General features: G+C 34.5%; 1 protein-coding gene across 2 annotated transcripts in view; it reads right to left on the reverse strand.

The window, feature by feature from the left end:
* The window catches only part of PGGT1B (protein geranylgeranyltransferase type I subunit beta), a 40665-nt gene that overhangs the window by 8530 nt on the left and 15458 nt on the right, over positions 1 to 16677 (reverse strand). For both annotated transcript variants that reach the window (XM_011358248.2, XM_023529556.1), the window contains exons 4-7: positions 16142 to 16293; positions 14914 to 15046; positions 9527 to 9572; positions 1830 to 2014 (exon numbers count right to left, since the gene is read on the reverse strand). In XM_011358248.2, coding sequence (XP_011356550.1) covers positions 1830 to 2014; positions 9527 to 9572; positions 14914 to 15046; positions 16142 to 16293 — 516 coding nt within the window. The remainder of the gene's footprint in view (positions 1 to 1829; positions 2015 to 9526; positions 9573 to 14913; positions 15047 to 16141; positions 16294 to 16677) is intronic.

The raw sequence follows: 16677 nt of genomic DNA on the forward strand, positions 1-16677 counted from the left end.
ATATTTGTACATTAACATTCACAGCCATAATTCTATAAAAAATTATTTTTGTTATAAATGACACAAGATTATTTTTCAGTTATAATTGACACACAATATTCTGTTAGTTTCAAGTGTACAACATAGTGATTAGACATTTATATATCTTACAGAGTGTTCACCCCAATAAGTCTAATAACCATCTGACACTATACATAGTTACTACATTATGGACTATATAGCCACCTTATTCACAATAACCAAAAGGTGGAAATGACCCAAGTGTCCATTAACAGGTAAATGGATAAACAAAATGTGGTACACACATACAACAGAGTATTACTCAGCCATAACAAAGAATACAATTTTGATACATGCTACAACATGAATGGATTTTGAGAACATTATACTAAGTGAAACAAGCAGACAAAAAAAGACACATATGATTCCATTTATATGACACATCTAGAATAGAGACAGAAAGTGGAGTAGAGGTTATCAGGGGCTGGAAGGAGGAAAGAAAGGAGAGTTATCTTTCAATGAGTACATATTTTACGTTGAGGATGATGAAAAAAACACCTTTTCTTTACGTTATGAAGTGATCGCCTCAATAAATCCTGTACCCATCTGACACCCAATGATGAAAAACTTTTGGGTACAGATAGTGGCAATGGCTACGCAACACCATGAATGTAATTAATGCCACTGACTTGTATACTTACAAATAGTTAAACTGATAAATATGATGTATATTTTACCACCATTAAAAAAAAAAAAAAAAACTGATGACTTAATAATGAATTAAATCGGGTTTGACAATTCTGCAGCCCTCTGGTCAAAAGGGAGACAACCAGAGATTATACCCCTCTTGATGTGATTCAACAGGAAATATACATCATCACTGACTGGAAGTTAAGTAATAATAAGAAATTATGGCTGATCTTTAGACGTAATAATGATACTACAGTTCTGTTTTTTAAAATAGTATTTTCATTTAGTGATTATACTGAACAATTCCAGGTAATATAAAAGTTGTGTCTGGGATTTGCCTTAAAATAATACGGTGAGGGGGAGAGAAGTAGGTAAGAGTATGGATGTTCAGGAAGGCTGGCTTTGGGATGAAAACTGTTGAGATTGGTTGATAGGTATATGGGAGTTCATTATACATTAGTCCCCCTATTTCTGAATATATGAAATTTTCCATAATTAAAATTATGAAATTTTCCATAATTTGTTTTTAGATTCCAGAATATCAGAACTAGATGATAAGTTTTTAAAGGTGAAAAAGCAATTTTAAGATAGAGGAAAAAAAGATAGAGGAAACTTGTGAGTATTTAGTGGCTAATAACCTTATGGAGATAGGTATATTGAAACGTAGTAGAAATTGTGAAAAATATATGAATATGTCAATACATTTCAGAAGGTTTACATAAATAAGTTAATATAAAAAAGAAAGCCTTAACTGATTTTTTAAGGAATGGCTTATGGTTTATCTTTTAAAATTAATATTTTCCCATAAAATCTGTACTGATATGTTCAGACAGATATCTGTTCTAGATGGACAACAGGTTGGTTTCAGTACCAAGTTTTTTATGACCTTATACCTACTTTCTTATCTAGGTTCTAAACCACTTGAGTGTTATACGAATGAAAATTTTCAAGTAGTACAACAAATAACTGAATTCTATGGAAAAACCATAAAGAGACTAGTTTTGCCAGAGCTACAGGAAAAACTTAGTAGCCTAAATCTAACAATATTTAATGAACATTACAGAGACCAAATTCTTTTGGTTAATATAAACACAATTTATATTAGAGTATAGGTTTCTCATTTTTATTATTTCTCTTACCTTTAGAGTTGCTCCCACCCAAAAAGAGTAACAGGTGTCTACAGGCTTATTTGGTCTTCCATGATAACCATTTTGTTGCCTCATTATACACCACCTCTTTATCCTGTTCAATTCTTTTTCTGAAAAAACTTCTTCTAGTTTATCCATGAGACACAGTGATGCAATGCCACAAAAAGTTGATCCTCCTGTTAATCAAAACACGTAATACTTTAAACTTCAAATCAGATGCCTAGGAAAATAATATAAAATGGTTGGAGGGAAAAAAATATGGTTATATAATTCTAGAAAAAGTGAAATAAAAGTAATTTAAATTTACAAGACAATTATAATTTTAAATAACCATTAAGCAATGAAGTCTTCAATATTAATTTGATGAAATTGTAAAGAACTTAAAATAATTTAAAGCTAAAAAAAACATTTTACTTATAAAAATAAGTAAGGCCTGGGGATATTAAGAAACTTGTTCAAAATTATACGGTTAATGACGGAGTTGAAACTAAAATGAAGGATTACTATTCTCTTTCTAGTACTCTACCACCTGAGTCTGATTTTTATTCCCTTAAAGACAGTCTATTGCTTATGCAGTGAGATTCCGTCAGCCTAATTTTCACATATAACATAAACAAGCTGGAAGCTCGTATGCAGAGATGACACTTAGTCGGCTTAAGTAATTTAAGGAAAAAAAAATTTGAGTGAAGGGAGAAGGAGACAGTGTGTGTGGGGGTAGGGGAGAAGAAATCTGCAGCTGGAAGCAGATGCACAGTGAGTACCTATACTCACTGCAGGAGACTAATGTCCTCCCCCAACGATATCCAGGTCCTAATCCCTAGAACAAGTGCATGTTATGTATATGGCAAAAGAAACTGCAAATGCGATTAAGTTAAGGATCCTGAGATGCAGAGATTATCCTGGATTACCTGGATGGGCGCTAAATGTAACCACAAGTGTCTTCATAAGAGGCGGCAGAGGGAGATTAAACTACAGAAAGAGGAGGCGGCAGAGGGAGATTAAACTACAGAAAGAGGAGGCAACGTGACTATGGAAGTAGAGATTGGAGTGATGTGACAAGTCTGGGAATGGTGGCAGCCACCAGAAGCTGGAAGAGGCAAAAAACCAGATTGTCTCCTGGAGCCTCCAGAAGGAACCAGCCCTGTTGACGTCTTGATTTTGGCTCTGGAGGTTGCAGTTCGGACTTCTGGTGTGAATAAATTTGTGTTGTTTTACACTTCCTAGTTCATAGTAAAATGTTACAGCAGAAATAGGAAACCAATATTCTCACAAAGGTGATTATTTTCCTCAGGCAATGAAAAGTCTGTATTTTTCCATAAAGAAAAGAAACAATACTTTCCATTGGCACTATCTGTTGTCAACTCCAGTTTGAAAATACTTCTATTTCCAATTTATTTCAACTTCACTTAGTAATTTTTGTTAATTTCATCTATATAAATAAATAGTGCCCAATATTCCTCATCCTGTAACTTTCCTTTTGGTGTTACAAATTTTGGATGTATTCTCTGGAAAAGTGAGCATTCCCTGTAGAAAACTCAAGGCAGCTATCACATCAAAAGGATTATTGTCAGTAAGAACTAATCTTTAGAATTTTTTTCAATTCTGGGAGATCTGTTAGTGATGAATGAATTAAAATAGAAAAGCAAAAGAAAAAAGAAAAACGAACTCATAACCTTTTAGTATAATTTCTATTAAGCAACTATCAATCCTATTTCTTCTTCAATAACCCACTAGTTTCAATTTCTCTTTCATGATAACCTGCCCATGACTTCAGCTATTATAACATCATTAACTATAAAGCCTCTAATTGTATGTTCCCTTTAAAACTAACTACTAAAAGGTAAAATGAGGCATTTAATTGTTACTCTCCAAATTACTTGTCAGGATTCTTTAAGGCAAATTGGCACAATTCAAAGTAAAAATGCTCTTTACTTTGCTCAAATCACCAGATTCTGAAAATAATAACTGCTGAAGTCTGGGCTCTGGGTAGTCAAAAACATTTATTACAAAGTCTATGCTTTAAGCTAAAATTCATTTACCAACGTTTACCCCTGAGAGGTTCTTGTTTTACACAAAATCCTAAAAAACTAGTTGCAAAAACCTGGATTAAAAGCAGTATGTTAGAGAAGTGTTAGTGGCAGGCACAGAAACAGCAAGAAAAGACAAGTAACGTCTTGACAATAAGTAAATTAAGAATACTATAAAACAGCAGGCATAAAAACTCATATAGACTATTCTTTGGGAGTTAAATACAATTAGATCAAAGACTCCTACAGGCTTCAAAAAACTTCAAGAATATTACATCATTATATTAAAGTACAATACAAGAATTACTTCTTATAGTAATAATCTGAATTCATACAGAAAAGGTTAAATTGTGTTTATAATGCCTTAGCTGAAGAAGGTATGAAAATAACCTTTCTTATCAAAGGCATATAAAAATAAAAATATTAAGGCACATACAAAGAAGAGAAATATTTCCATCTGAAATTGCTAAAAGGTTGTCACTTAAAGTGATATGCTTCAGTTTTATAGAATATCTGTCATAAAACATCACAGCAGGAAGGGACCAGAGAAGTTCTCTCTTAACAACTTTCTCCAGTTTTTCCAGGTACAAGCTAAAGCAGGTGTTCCGGACTCTAGTTCTATATGCTATGATTTACTTCATGTTAACAGTTATAAGTTAACTTATTGCTCTCATAGTTTTTACTGCTCAAATTTGAGCATTCTCTTAGTATTTATTTGCATATACCAAATTATCTGAAAGAATCTAGGTGCCAGATCTGAAATGTATAATTTAAGATGGTCAACAAACATATAGTTAAAGTAGAAAGGTAAATAATTAGAAACATTAGTACATCATTTTACACTGAACATCATAAAGGGTAAAGTGAGGTACAATCAAAGAAGTTGAATGCTTACATGAAATCAGGCAAAAGAATTTATTATTTCTCTTCTGGATTAAAGAGTAGAGATATTTCAAAAGAATCATGGAATCGAATTAATTTATCTGAACTTTAATATTATGCATCCTGAGAGAAAAGATAATTTTAATCCTAGCAAAGCATAAAAATCCAATTCTTCCAAAACACATGCACTGTACTATCATAAAAGAATCACTAGGATAAATAGAATCATCACACGATCATGGTCTAGAATGGTACAAGGTGCCGGTTTACTTTCAATGACAAATCGGCTACAAGATAAGCAGTAGTTAGAGAAGAGCAGATTAATGAAAAAGAAAACAATAATAACAACAATTCATTAAATAACATTTAGGCTGCAGAATTAGGAAGAAAAGTACATTAAGAAACTTGATTATTATCAAACTAGAGAAGAACAGGTTGCAAATTCAGTCTTCTCAGCTTTGGGATGCAAGTGGGTACAGGATAACCGATTCATCAAATACTTACTGAACGACTACAATGTACAAGAGGGATATGGAGCAAGGCATGAATAAGACATGATCAGCTTACAATTTAGCAGAGAAGATAAGGTAAACCGAGATAAGTATCATGAAAATGGTATGAAACAAGTATTATGGGAATATAGAAATTGCTCTGGGCTAGGGGGGACAAGGGATAATGAAGTTTTACAGAGAATATACACTGGAACCAGGCATAGAAAGATGGGTAAAACTATGAAGGTTAACAAAAGGGAAACAGAAAAAGTAGGTAGAGGGGAAGCATTTCAGGCAAAGAAAAAAAACATATTAGCAAAGTCCAGAGGTGAAAAGGCATGAAAGAACACTTGGAGAATATATTTTTTCTACAGTTTAAAATGAATGGAATAGATTGCTCATATCTGCCATCCACAAAGCTAGTTTGGAACGGGATCAAATTTGGAAAATTAAACTAAAGGATTTAAATGTGGACAGAATAGTATTGCTGAGCAAGCACAGGGTTGCAAGTTGAGTTATGACATCTGATATGTGAGCCTTCTAGTTAAGTTACTTAAATTCTCTGAGTAAAATGACAATACTTATTGTGGTAGTTTTGTTCTGTAATAACTTGGCTAAGCTAGAACTACCTGTATGGCCTGAGGTTAGAGAAATCTCTAAGAATTATAATGTGGACATGAAGTAGCAGCCATTGCCTTGGTTGTTTTTAGGGGAGGTAAGAAACAAAGGCAGAGGTGCTGCTAGATTCTAGCCTGACTTTACTCTTCCTATACACTTGGAATCCAAGTTCTTATTACTTCTTGCTCTAGTGACACCAGGCCCATAAATGGATGCAGGGCAACAGCCCTCAACATATTCCTCCATCACAGTCACACTGGCAGCTGGATGTGTCCAGCTTTTCATATTCCCCTGCAAAATCTCACTTTTTCACCTGTGCCAGTACTTTAGAAGGGCTTCTCAATGACTTTTTCCCTATCCGCTAACTACCTCTTTCAGGGCCATACTCCTCTTCCATCTTCTTCTACAGTGGTGAAAAATCTGATTCTTATAATAAATCCTTATTCTTTTTAATATTCACAGTGGTTTTGCTTCTCTAGCTAAAATACAAAGATTCCTACTCTCAGAGGGCTGGTGCGAAGATTAAATGAGACTAAATGGTAGCTGGCACAGAGCAGCTGCTTAATAAATTCTTTTCCTTTTGGTCTATGGATGAAAGATTATAAACTGGTAACCTATGGGGGAAAAGTGGTGAAAAACAAAAACAGAACAAGAGATTAAACACTCAAAATTCTGGATTTCTGGCTTCTCTGAAAAAATCAGTAGATCTGGCAGCAGTAGCAGCAGTAGTTCCACATTCCTGAATAACAAGAACAGGCTTGGGAGAAAGAAAAGAGGAAAGCAATTATTTTAAACATGTGCAGCTTGAGATGCTGAAGTGACAGCAAGGTACATATGCCTGGCGGGCAGATGGAAAGAAAGTATGCAGTTCAGAAGCAACAGTACGTTTGGAAACATAGCTTGGGTACCATCAACACCAGGATGATTGACAAAGAACTGGCTGTTGGTTCATTCAACCATGTGCCACATATGTAATAGGTGTGGGGATACAAGAGTGAATAAAACAGGCCCAAATCTCTGTTCTCATGAGGTTTACATTATATGAGGAGAGAGAGATAATAAACAAATAGCTAAAATATAAGTGATATGGAGAAAAAGCCAGAAGCGGGGATAGGGAACAGGGTGTATGTATATGGTTGGTTTCAGATTCTAAACAGGGGGTGTTTACGTGGGTGATTTGCAACTTTAAATAGGGGGCTTATCCAAAACTAGCATTTGAGCTAGGACGTAAAGTATGTCAAAACACACACACACACACACCCCCACCCACCCACCCCAAAAACAGGTATATGCTAGGATTAGCGGTGAAAGATTCTATACAAAGAACAGCAAGTACAAAAGCCCTGAGATTTAGAAAGATGAACTATTCCCAGTAAAGAATAAAGTTAGGCTGAGGTAAAGAGGTCAGAGGAAAAAACACAAATGATGAAGGAGACAGAAACAACTTGTCAGGAAGCAGGACAAGAGGAATGTGCTGTTTCAAGAAAGAAGGGGGAGAAGTTAACAGCTTTAAATGCTTCAATAAATAGAAGATGAGGAATGAAAGACCTTGGATTTGAATTACAGATCATTCATGACTTGAGTAACTTCCTAAATTGCTAAAGGCTTACAAAGAAAATTAAAGAACAACCCATCCGTGTAAAAGGGCAAATAGTATATTTGGACCACTATTCTAAAAAGATTAACAATAGAAAGAAGAAAAAGGGAGAACACAATGACTTTACAGGGTAGCAAAACTGAAGGGCTACTTTTTAAGAAAAGGTTTTACTTGCCAGTGTAGATAGTGATAAAATAAGACAGGGAAGGAAGGCTATACCAAAGTCCTCCAGAGTAGTACTTCTCAGCATATCTAACCTTACAGCACACAAAGAACATCTGATATTCTTAGAGCATACTGGGGTGCCCTCAGGGGGATGCTCCTGGCCAGAGGCCACCTTAGCAGGGGCTCCAGATACACAAGTCTCACTTGGCTGCCACAAAGGCTGAGGGAGCAATAGCTTAGCACACTTAGAACCCATTTGTAGTACAACAATATACTGTGACACTGATTAGGAAGCCCTCTTTTAAGGCTTAGGCCTTAAACCTACCAAGCCAAATTAGAGATGAAAGGAGGATGTAAGCTTGGCAGGAATCGCAGTCTATCACTGATGCTCTTCATGGGTACAATCCTACTCAAGTCATACTGACTCAAAATCATTATCTACATGACTCAGCAAGACTTTTTTCCTAACAGGATCCCTCAGAGAATATCATGTTTGAGCAGCCCTCTCTGTTTCACATCCCAGAGAACGTAATCCCAACTTCTAGGGAACACTGTCTGTCCCAGTATGGGAGTATACTGGTGAGGTGTCACCTCAGCCAGAGTGCCCATTAACACCCTTTACAACAGCGAGTAATAGACCCTGTCTTCTCAGAAATCCTTACAAATGCCAGATTTCCTATTTGTGCAACTACGAGTATATCCTTTGTTACCGAGTAGTGATGACCAGTGACATGACTGCTATTGCCAGCTTGCCCCACCCCCAATCTCATATAGACTCAGGCAGACACAAGAATTATGGTGTCCTAATTACAGTATGGCCTCAGAAGTCAAAGACTGTCTTCTATATATGCCTTAGTGACACATACTTTACAAATACCTACACTGAAGGAAGGAGTAAAGATGTGAGGGAGGAGATACCTTACAGGACAAGGTTCCAGGGGAAATATAAGGATATGGGGTAGAGAAATATGTTAAAATATCTTTTTATACATGTTTTATAGATTAGAAACCACTTTACCCCACAGCTCTTATAATCCTAACAACAATCTCAAAAAAAAGAGATATAATTATTTCTACTCTGTTGGTGAGGAAACCCTGAGAGATTAAGTGAGGAGCCAAAGTCACACAGCTGGTATCAGGGATAAAACCTGAATATTGATCTGTTCTGTTCTTTCCACTCTATCACTAGCATAAGGATGGACACAACAGGTGAGCACAAAAACAAACAAACAAACAAAAACCCCTGCTGTGATGAAGAGGAGTCTACTCAGAGAGGATCCTTGGTTTGGGCCTCTTTCTTTTTAAAAGAGGAACCTGGAAGCTTATTTACTTCTACATGGAACTATTCAATTTGAAAGAGTTAATAAGGCTACTGATGTGCTGACAAACTAAGTGACTATTATCTCTCTATTCTGGTTCTGCCAAAAGTGGGGAAAATGTGAAAAGACTGAACATATATACACTTGTATATAGTGAACGAATGCTATGCAGCAAAATATTTTATGAGACCATGACTTAGGATAATTATATTAAGGAAGATAAATAAAAAAATTTTCACATTTAATATTCTGCATCTAGCCTTTTAGTGTTAAGCCAAAGAAGAAAACCTGCTGTTTTCTAAAATTGTCTTAAGAAATTATTCTGAGATATCTTCATGCAGTTAATACTTGAAAAGATTATTAGAAAATATTATATAAACATTCTGGTCTGAATAATCTATAAATGATTACTGACACAGAAGAGGTTCAAATTAGCACAATGGTGTCAAAAGACAGAAATAAGAAAGAAGATTACCAGGCTGCACCAAGGATCGAGATAAACTTCTGAGGTACTCCATGTTAAAGATATCATGATGTTATTTAAAGAAACAAAAGAAATTACATGTTCATTTATTTTAAGATGCCTTACCATGAGATTCAAGTCCAGCTCCCTGTGCCAACCCATTGTCATAAGACTGAAAAAGAAAAACATGATTCAGTTTAACAAGGAAATAATAAGTTGTCATTATGCTAATTTTTTGTCTCTTGATCTAATTTTATTTCTCCTTTATATCTTCCAAATTATTCACTCTTTCTCACAAAGAAGCAGATGTAAGCATTTTCAAGTACCTGATCTTTGTCTTACTCACATCAAATTACTAAATGCAAACATCAGGCACATTCTGAGAACAGACTGTTCAAAGATGGCACCTATTCAATTTCTACTCGATAAAAAGGCCCAACCCTTATTCCCTTCCCACTTGCAAGAATGTATGAATTTAAGGAAAATATAAGGATTTCATACTTATAAAACATTATAAACATGAAACAAATCTATTTTGAGGCTTTTGGGTAGTGAGGATAATGGTGTCTACCTAAACAGGAATCTCCCCACATTTCTACAAAATCAAAATAGAATAAGAACAATACAACGACAGAAAAATGAAACCTAAGCAAAGCTGGAAGACATGCTCAAGCTTCAAATTACCTGTCTATAGAAAAAGAAACATCAAATCCCAGCAAGCCGTCTCTCACACTCCTGACACACTTTTGCAGAGAGCAAGGACAATCTGAAAAATCGTGAGGAAGAGAGAGGTGGGGCGCTAATGGCAGATCTGAGATTGAGTCTACCCCAAGTGTGAAATATAGGCAGTTCTTGCTTTGCACAGTTCCAATATGTACACATTCCAAGTGCCATGGCTTAACACAACATGGTTCAAATTTCAGTAACCACAATATATTAACTATGAGCAACTGCATAACATATAAACTTACTTTTGGCCTCTCAGTCCACAAATCACTGCATCAAGACAAATGACTAATCGCATCATCCTTTTCAAAGTCTGTTAGTGAATTGTCATTGAACATTTTATTCAGTTCACGCAGAGATAGCAAAGTGTGTGGTTGTGTTGACTCTTAGTGATAAATCCACATGATTATTTACAAAGGCATAACCAAAAGAGGTTATGAGAGTGGCCACCAAAGATGAAAGAGAAGTAAGGAAATGAAAAGCAGTAATAGTGGAAGTGAAACCGAGTTCAAACGGAGCTGTAGAAGAAACAGCTGATCATGGGAATGCTGACAGTGCTGCTATTTGAGACTATATAAGCAGTCAGAAGAACTAAGTGAAGGCAAATATCTACATGGATGAGGAAAGTAGTTGTGATGAAAAGAATGAAGGTATTCTAGAGAAGTGATGCTGGAAAAAACCACATAAAAGGAACTCTCAGAGATACCGTACAACAATGAAGATGCGAAGGATAAAATGTTGGAAGCTGATACAAATACTGAAAGAAGTATGATCATTTATCAAGACAGGAAAGATGCTTGCTCCATATTATAAGTTATATAATGAGAAGAAGCAAGGCACTATTCAAATGACTCGATAATTTTTTACAAAGAAAACACTTTAATTCTCAATACTGCTAATATTTTAAATGACAGTGTACTAAATAAATATTGGTTTTACCATTAAAAATTCTCTGTACATTTATAACAGATAGTAAAAGAGATTTTAATGTTTTGGCAAAAAATTGTAAAGGTCATAGAACAATAGCAATGTTTCCCGATGATGATTAAGATCACTGTGCATCATTTCAGCTTGCACGGTCATCATTACAGTCTGGCAATACCATGCAAAGCGAGCACTGCCTGAACTGAACAGTTCTGCTAAAACTGAGTACTGACTATAAGGAAGGATCTTAAGAATTTACAAGTCAAAGCGGTAGTATGCAAAGGGCATAACTCTGGTGAAGACAGTTAAAAAAAGAGAAAGGCTCTTTGAAGATCAGGTAATAAAGGAAAACTCAAAAGAGCAAAATTTAGATAACTGGGAAACAAAAGAAAACCTCTCATAAGAAAAAACACAGAACTCAAAACCCTTACTCCACTAAACACTACCCCACCACATTCATTAAAGAAACAAAACTTTGTTTTCTTTGCATTGAAAAGAAGGTACTCAAACTAGGAATTCTTGTAAGAAAAATAATACACTAAATAACTAAACAGAAAAGGACAATCTATACAAAGTAACAGATGAAAACACAGCAATCAGACTGAAAACATCTTAGTATATGAAAATCTTCCTCCACTTCCAAAAACAGTGAAAAAGCAGAAGAAAACTGTAATACAGCACCCCAAACTCAATTACATATCCTCAAACAAGCATTTGGAAATACAAAAAGGAAATTAAAAATGAAAAACAGAAAAGGATAAATAGTACGAAGAAATAAAGTTAAACGGTTTCAAAAAAGAAAGGGAAGAAAAAGACAAAATAAACTGAGAAATGAAGACTGAATTACAAGGTGCCTAAACAGTAACAGTTTCAAATGAAAAGATAATTAGGGACATTAAAGAAAAGCTGAAACCGCAAGAGAATAATAATGAGACAAAGCAGTAAAAAAAGTCAGAAAGTGGTTGAAATGAAAGATAAGCAAAAAGAACATACACGAAATTGGATAAAGAAAAAAGCAAAATAATGGACTTGAAGTAGATGTCAGCAAAGCAGGGATGGCAGGCTAAAACTGGCCTGTCTCTTGGTGTTATACTGTCCTGGAGTTAAGAAAATGGTTACTCAAAGTAAAATAAATGCAAATTAAAAATACACTGAGATATCACTTTTTACCCAACAGATTGTAAAAACCAAAGTACAACAACACACTCCATTGGCAAGGCTGTGTGGAAATAGGCATTCTCATGTACTGGTGAAAATATAAACTGGCCTATACTTTTTGGAGAGAAAATGGGCAATATTTAATAATATTAAATATGCACTTATCTTTTGATCAAGCAATTCCACTACTAGGAATTATATGAAGATATATCTCAAAAAATATGTCAACATGTATGCAGAAGTCTGTTCATTTCAACACTGTTTGTATTTGGAAAATATGTATTCTATATATTAAAAAGTTGAAAAAACTATGGCACTTGTACACAATGAAATACTATTACATAAAAAAAGAGGAAAACCTCTATGACTTGATATGGAAGAATTTTCAAGCTATATTATTAACTGAAAAAAGTATTTATGGTATGCTATCTTTTGAGTAAAAAAAAAAAAATGAAGGGGAAATAAAAATATACATATCTGCTTATCAAAAAGAAGACAAACCAAACACTAATGAGAATGGTTACCCATACAATGAACAGGAATAAGGTGGTAAATATGTGGTTAGGAAGGAGGGTGGTAAAAAGGACAGGAGGCCGTTGTCAGTTGCACATCTCTGAATATACCTTTTTGTACAGTTGTGACTTTCAGAACCAGGTTAATATTCCCCATATTAAATATATTAAAATCAATAAAGTGTGTGCATGGGGGAATCCTAAAATGGAATCCAAACAGAAACAAATTTGGTTGTATTTCAAATAAATAGTAAACAGACTAAAGTAGGTAAAATAAAAGTAAACCAAGTATTTAAATATAATATTTTGAATATATATCCTCAAGCTCTAAACAAAAAGAATTACTCTAGGTAATGGAGCAACATTTGTCACTGTCAGAGAATGGAGTTATAAATGAAAAGAGGAAGGTTAAAATGAATCTTGTGATGTTGGACTGAAATTTGAGGTATTAGTATGGACTCATAGTTTTTAATATCTAGATAGACAGACACAGAAATAGACATAGATGTATTAAGTGTTTGGGGGGACGGGTGTCTGTGTATACATGCATAGATATATACATTTCCTAGCTCTGTCTGCTGAGAGAGGGGCTATAAGCAACGATATCCCAACATCAATGGGCACATCCAGTGTCCAAATCCTGGTTTCTAAACACCACCCTCCAATAAGAACAGGGCTCCTTTAACAAATGACTGATTCCAGAGCTGAGGCTGGGAAAGTAAAAGATGCACCCAGAAATATCTTATGGCAAAAAGCAAGGAGATGCTCAAAGAATGAAGAGGATATGTCAAAAGGGCACAAAAGCTTTCTTGAAGGGGTTCTCACTGACCACCTGGGATAATCTGAGTATCAAAATACAAAATGATAGTAACAGACAATAACCTTGAATAAAACAAGAATCTAGTGTCCATAGTGAAACAGATTGATGGCGGCAAAGGGAAAGCTTTTGCTAATGGTAGAATTTCAATCGATAGTTATAGGAGGAATTATAGGGCTAGAAAATCATCAATGTATACTAACACTAATGGATAAAAGTTTGATGGACAGGATAGTTACTTACTCTCCAAATATCTTACAATGAGATACTGAATAATTAATTACAAAGAGAAAAACACAAAACTTTACAATGAAAAATCTGGCATATGACAACTTGACAAAGTGATCAGTTAACATCACCAGCAATCCGGCAACTCAACATCTGTTACCTCCAAATACAATGCACTGAGATGAACACAGTATCACTTCTATCGTATTCATGCCAAAATGCACATCACACATCCTTGTATGTAACATAAATTTCCTTTCCTCTAAAAACTCCTTGAAAGGTTTGTTCTTTCTGCCCCCACAGGCTTTTTAAAATTAATGCTATTGTAGATTCTACAAATTCTGATTCACATGTATATTGAGTTAAAAATAATATTTTTTCTCTAAGAACTTACATTTTCATTTTGAAATACTGACTAGTAAAAGCTGAATTAACAACCTAAAATATTATAATCTATAAAATTTAAAACTTCATTTGGAAAGTAATAAACCTAGGAAGCAACACTTCCACTTCTCTAGTTTTACGTAAAAGACTAAAATGTAAAGCAAAAGTTAATTTTGGCTGAGACTAAGCCTTCCTTCCTTACAGCTGCCAAAAAAGATTAAATTGTATTGTGTGAAGGAATAACATATCTACCTGATAGTCTCCTTAAAATAAATCTTAGATTGAAAAAATATGTATATTGAGAAACCAGAGTAGATCCAAAAATCTATTGTCAGCCTAGACAATCTTGTTACATTTGGGTCTTGCTAGTCAAAATGGCTTAAGGAACTGACACTTCACATGCAATATAGGAATAATCTCTCCAAGGATGCCATAATTTTTCATTATGATTGGCCAGGATCCCTGCTAGAATAGACTATCAACATTTGCTTTTAAGATGCTTCTACGGTAAACCAATCTTTTCTGGAAAAGACATTGTTTCTTTAGATATAGTAAGATTACATTTAAATTTTAACAGTCAAGGAGTCAACCTGTCCTTGAAGATTATTTTTATGTGGCTGTTCTGATACATGACATACCTAGAAAGCAATCTTATTGGCCTTATTTCCAAATTTTTGCTGGAAAAGTTGAAGCATGAATTATACTGTAGCCCTGATATACCAGCAATAGTAACCTAAAACAAACAATTTATCAACATAACTTACCATACTACTTCTAATGTAGTTGATGGCTTTTTTCGTATCCATACCAGACCAGTTGTTTAGCATATAGCAAATACAGGAAGCACAGTATACAAATCGCATGTCATTTTCACTGCCTTCAGGTACCGCGCAAAAACTGAAAATAACAACATGACACTATTAACACTGTACTATAATTTATTATTTTTTTTTGCAGGGGGAGGAGGGTTAGAAACACCTATTTCATGTCTTTACTCACAAAAAAATCTATCATGAACATGGATTTAAAAATCTAAATATGGATTTAACAAGCATATACTACTTTTATTATTCCATAAAAAACAGGGCTATTAACTTGAATAATATAAAACTATCTCTAAATATTATTCTTCTCCAAAGTTCTAATTTCTGGATAGCTTTACATGCTACCACTCAGAGTAAGTTTGTTTGCTCTCCTCCAGGGGCAGCTGTGGCACACTGGCTTGAGAATTAATGGCAAAAAAAGTAGCAGGTAAAACCTGGTACTATTGGGTATTAAGAAATTCCCAAGCCCAAGTTTTGCTACGTGAAATTTCTCCTAACTATATATATATATAACCATTAATTAATTGATCATATTGTTTTAATTTTTATCTATTTACTTAGTTTTATAGCGATAATAGTCTGTGTCTTTCATCTATTCCTTTATTGATAAATAAGGATAAGGTAGCGGTAAACAAAGACTGCACTGAAGTACTGAGAAATTAGTCACGTGTACTTGCTGAGGTAAATACTGAGTCTTATAGTATTTCCAATTAATGTCAATTTATTTTATATGTTGACATTAATTTTCCCCTCATCAAGAACAGTGTTTTAAAAATACTGACAGGAAACAGAAATATTGGTAGATGGAACACTGAAGTAACAACACAGCAGGGTTTGTTTGCGAAGTCTTTTCTTTAGACAGTATTATTACTGCTTTATCACTTCCTAGACTTAAAAAGGTTTCACCTTAAAATTCGAAGAAGATTCTTCTTTGGTTAGACACACCACAAGAGCCATCAAATATTAATGAATTCATTTACTTTTTTTTATCCTTTCAAAATGTCGAGAAAACTACCTACAATGTTCATCCTTTTCTCCCCATCACTGTCTCAAATTCAGACTAGTAAGAGTTTGTGATAAACTTTAAAGTTCCAGTATCCATTTTTTTAGTTCCAAAAGATTTTTCTTAAAACACACACAAAAAAAAGTAAAAAAGAATGTCCCATACCTTCCATCTTCCAGCTGAAGGGCTCTCAAGCCTGCTAAGCAAGCTTCTTTATTTACGCGGCTTAGGTCATCTCCAAGAATAACCAAGCATGAAAGGCCAGTGTAGGTCATCGCTATGTGGCCACTATCATAAGGATGAGCTGTTCCAGGATTCTGAATTAAAAATTAATGTCAATTAGTAAAATGAAATGAAAACTTATTTCATTAATTTGACATGAGGTCAGTAAATACTGCAATTAAATGTTGTCCATACTGATTGGTATAATATAGAATTGAGAAAAACAAATTTCAATTATATATACGTATATATAGCCATATTTTACGAATCCTTTGTTTTTAGATTTCCCTACTAAAAGCAATGGGCACACATTGGAGACACCGTGCCAAATTCATGACTGTGACATAGGCAACTTGGTCTACAACTTGAGGCAGAGGAAGAAAGTTGAAGAAGTGCCTCTATCAAATCATGTCACCTTCTCCAAAATCACTATTCCAAAATTTTGAAGCAGAGTATGGAAAAACTGGCAACATGCCATT

The sequence above is a fragment of the Pteropus vampyrus genome, unplaced genomic scaffold (assembly GCF_000151845.1).
Source record: "Pteropus vampyrus isolate Shadow unplaced genomic scaffold, Pvam_2.0 Scaffold39, whole genome shotgun sequence".
NCBI lineage: Eukaryota > Metazoa > Chordata > Mammalia > Chiroptera > Pteropodidae > Pteropus > Pteropus vampyrus.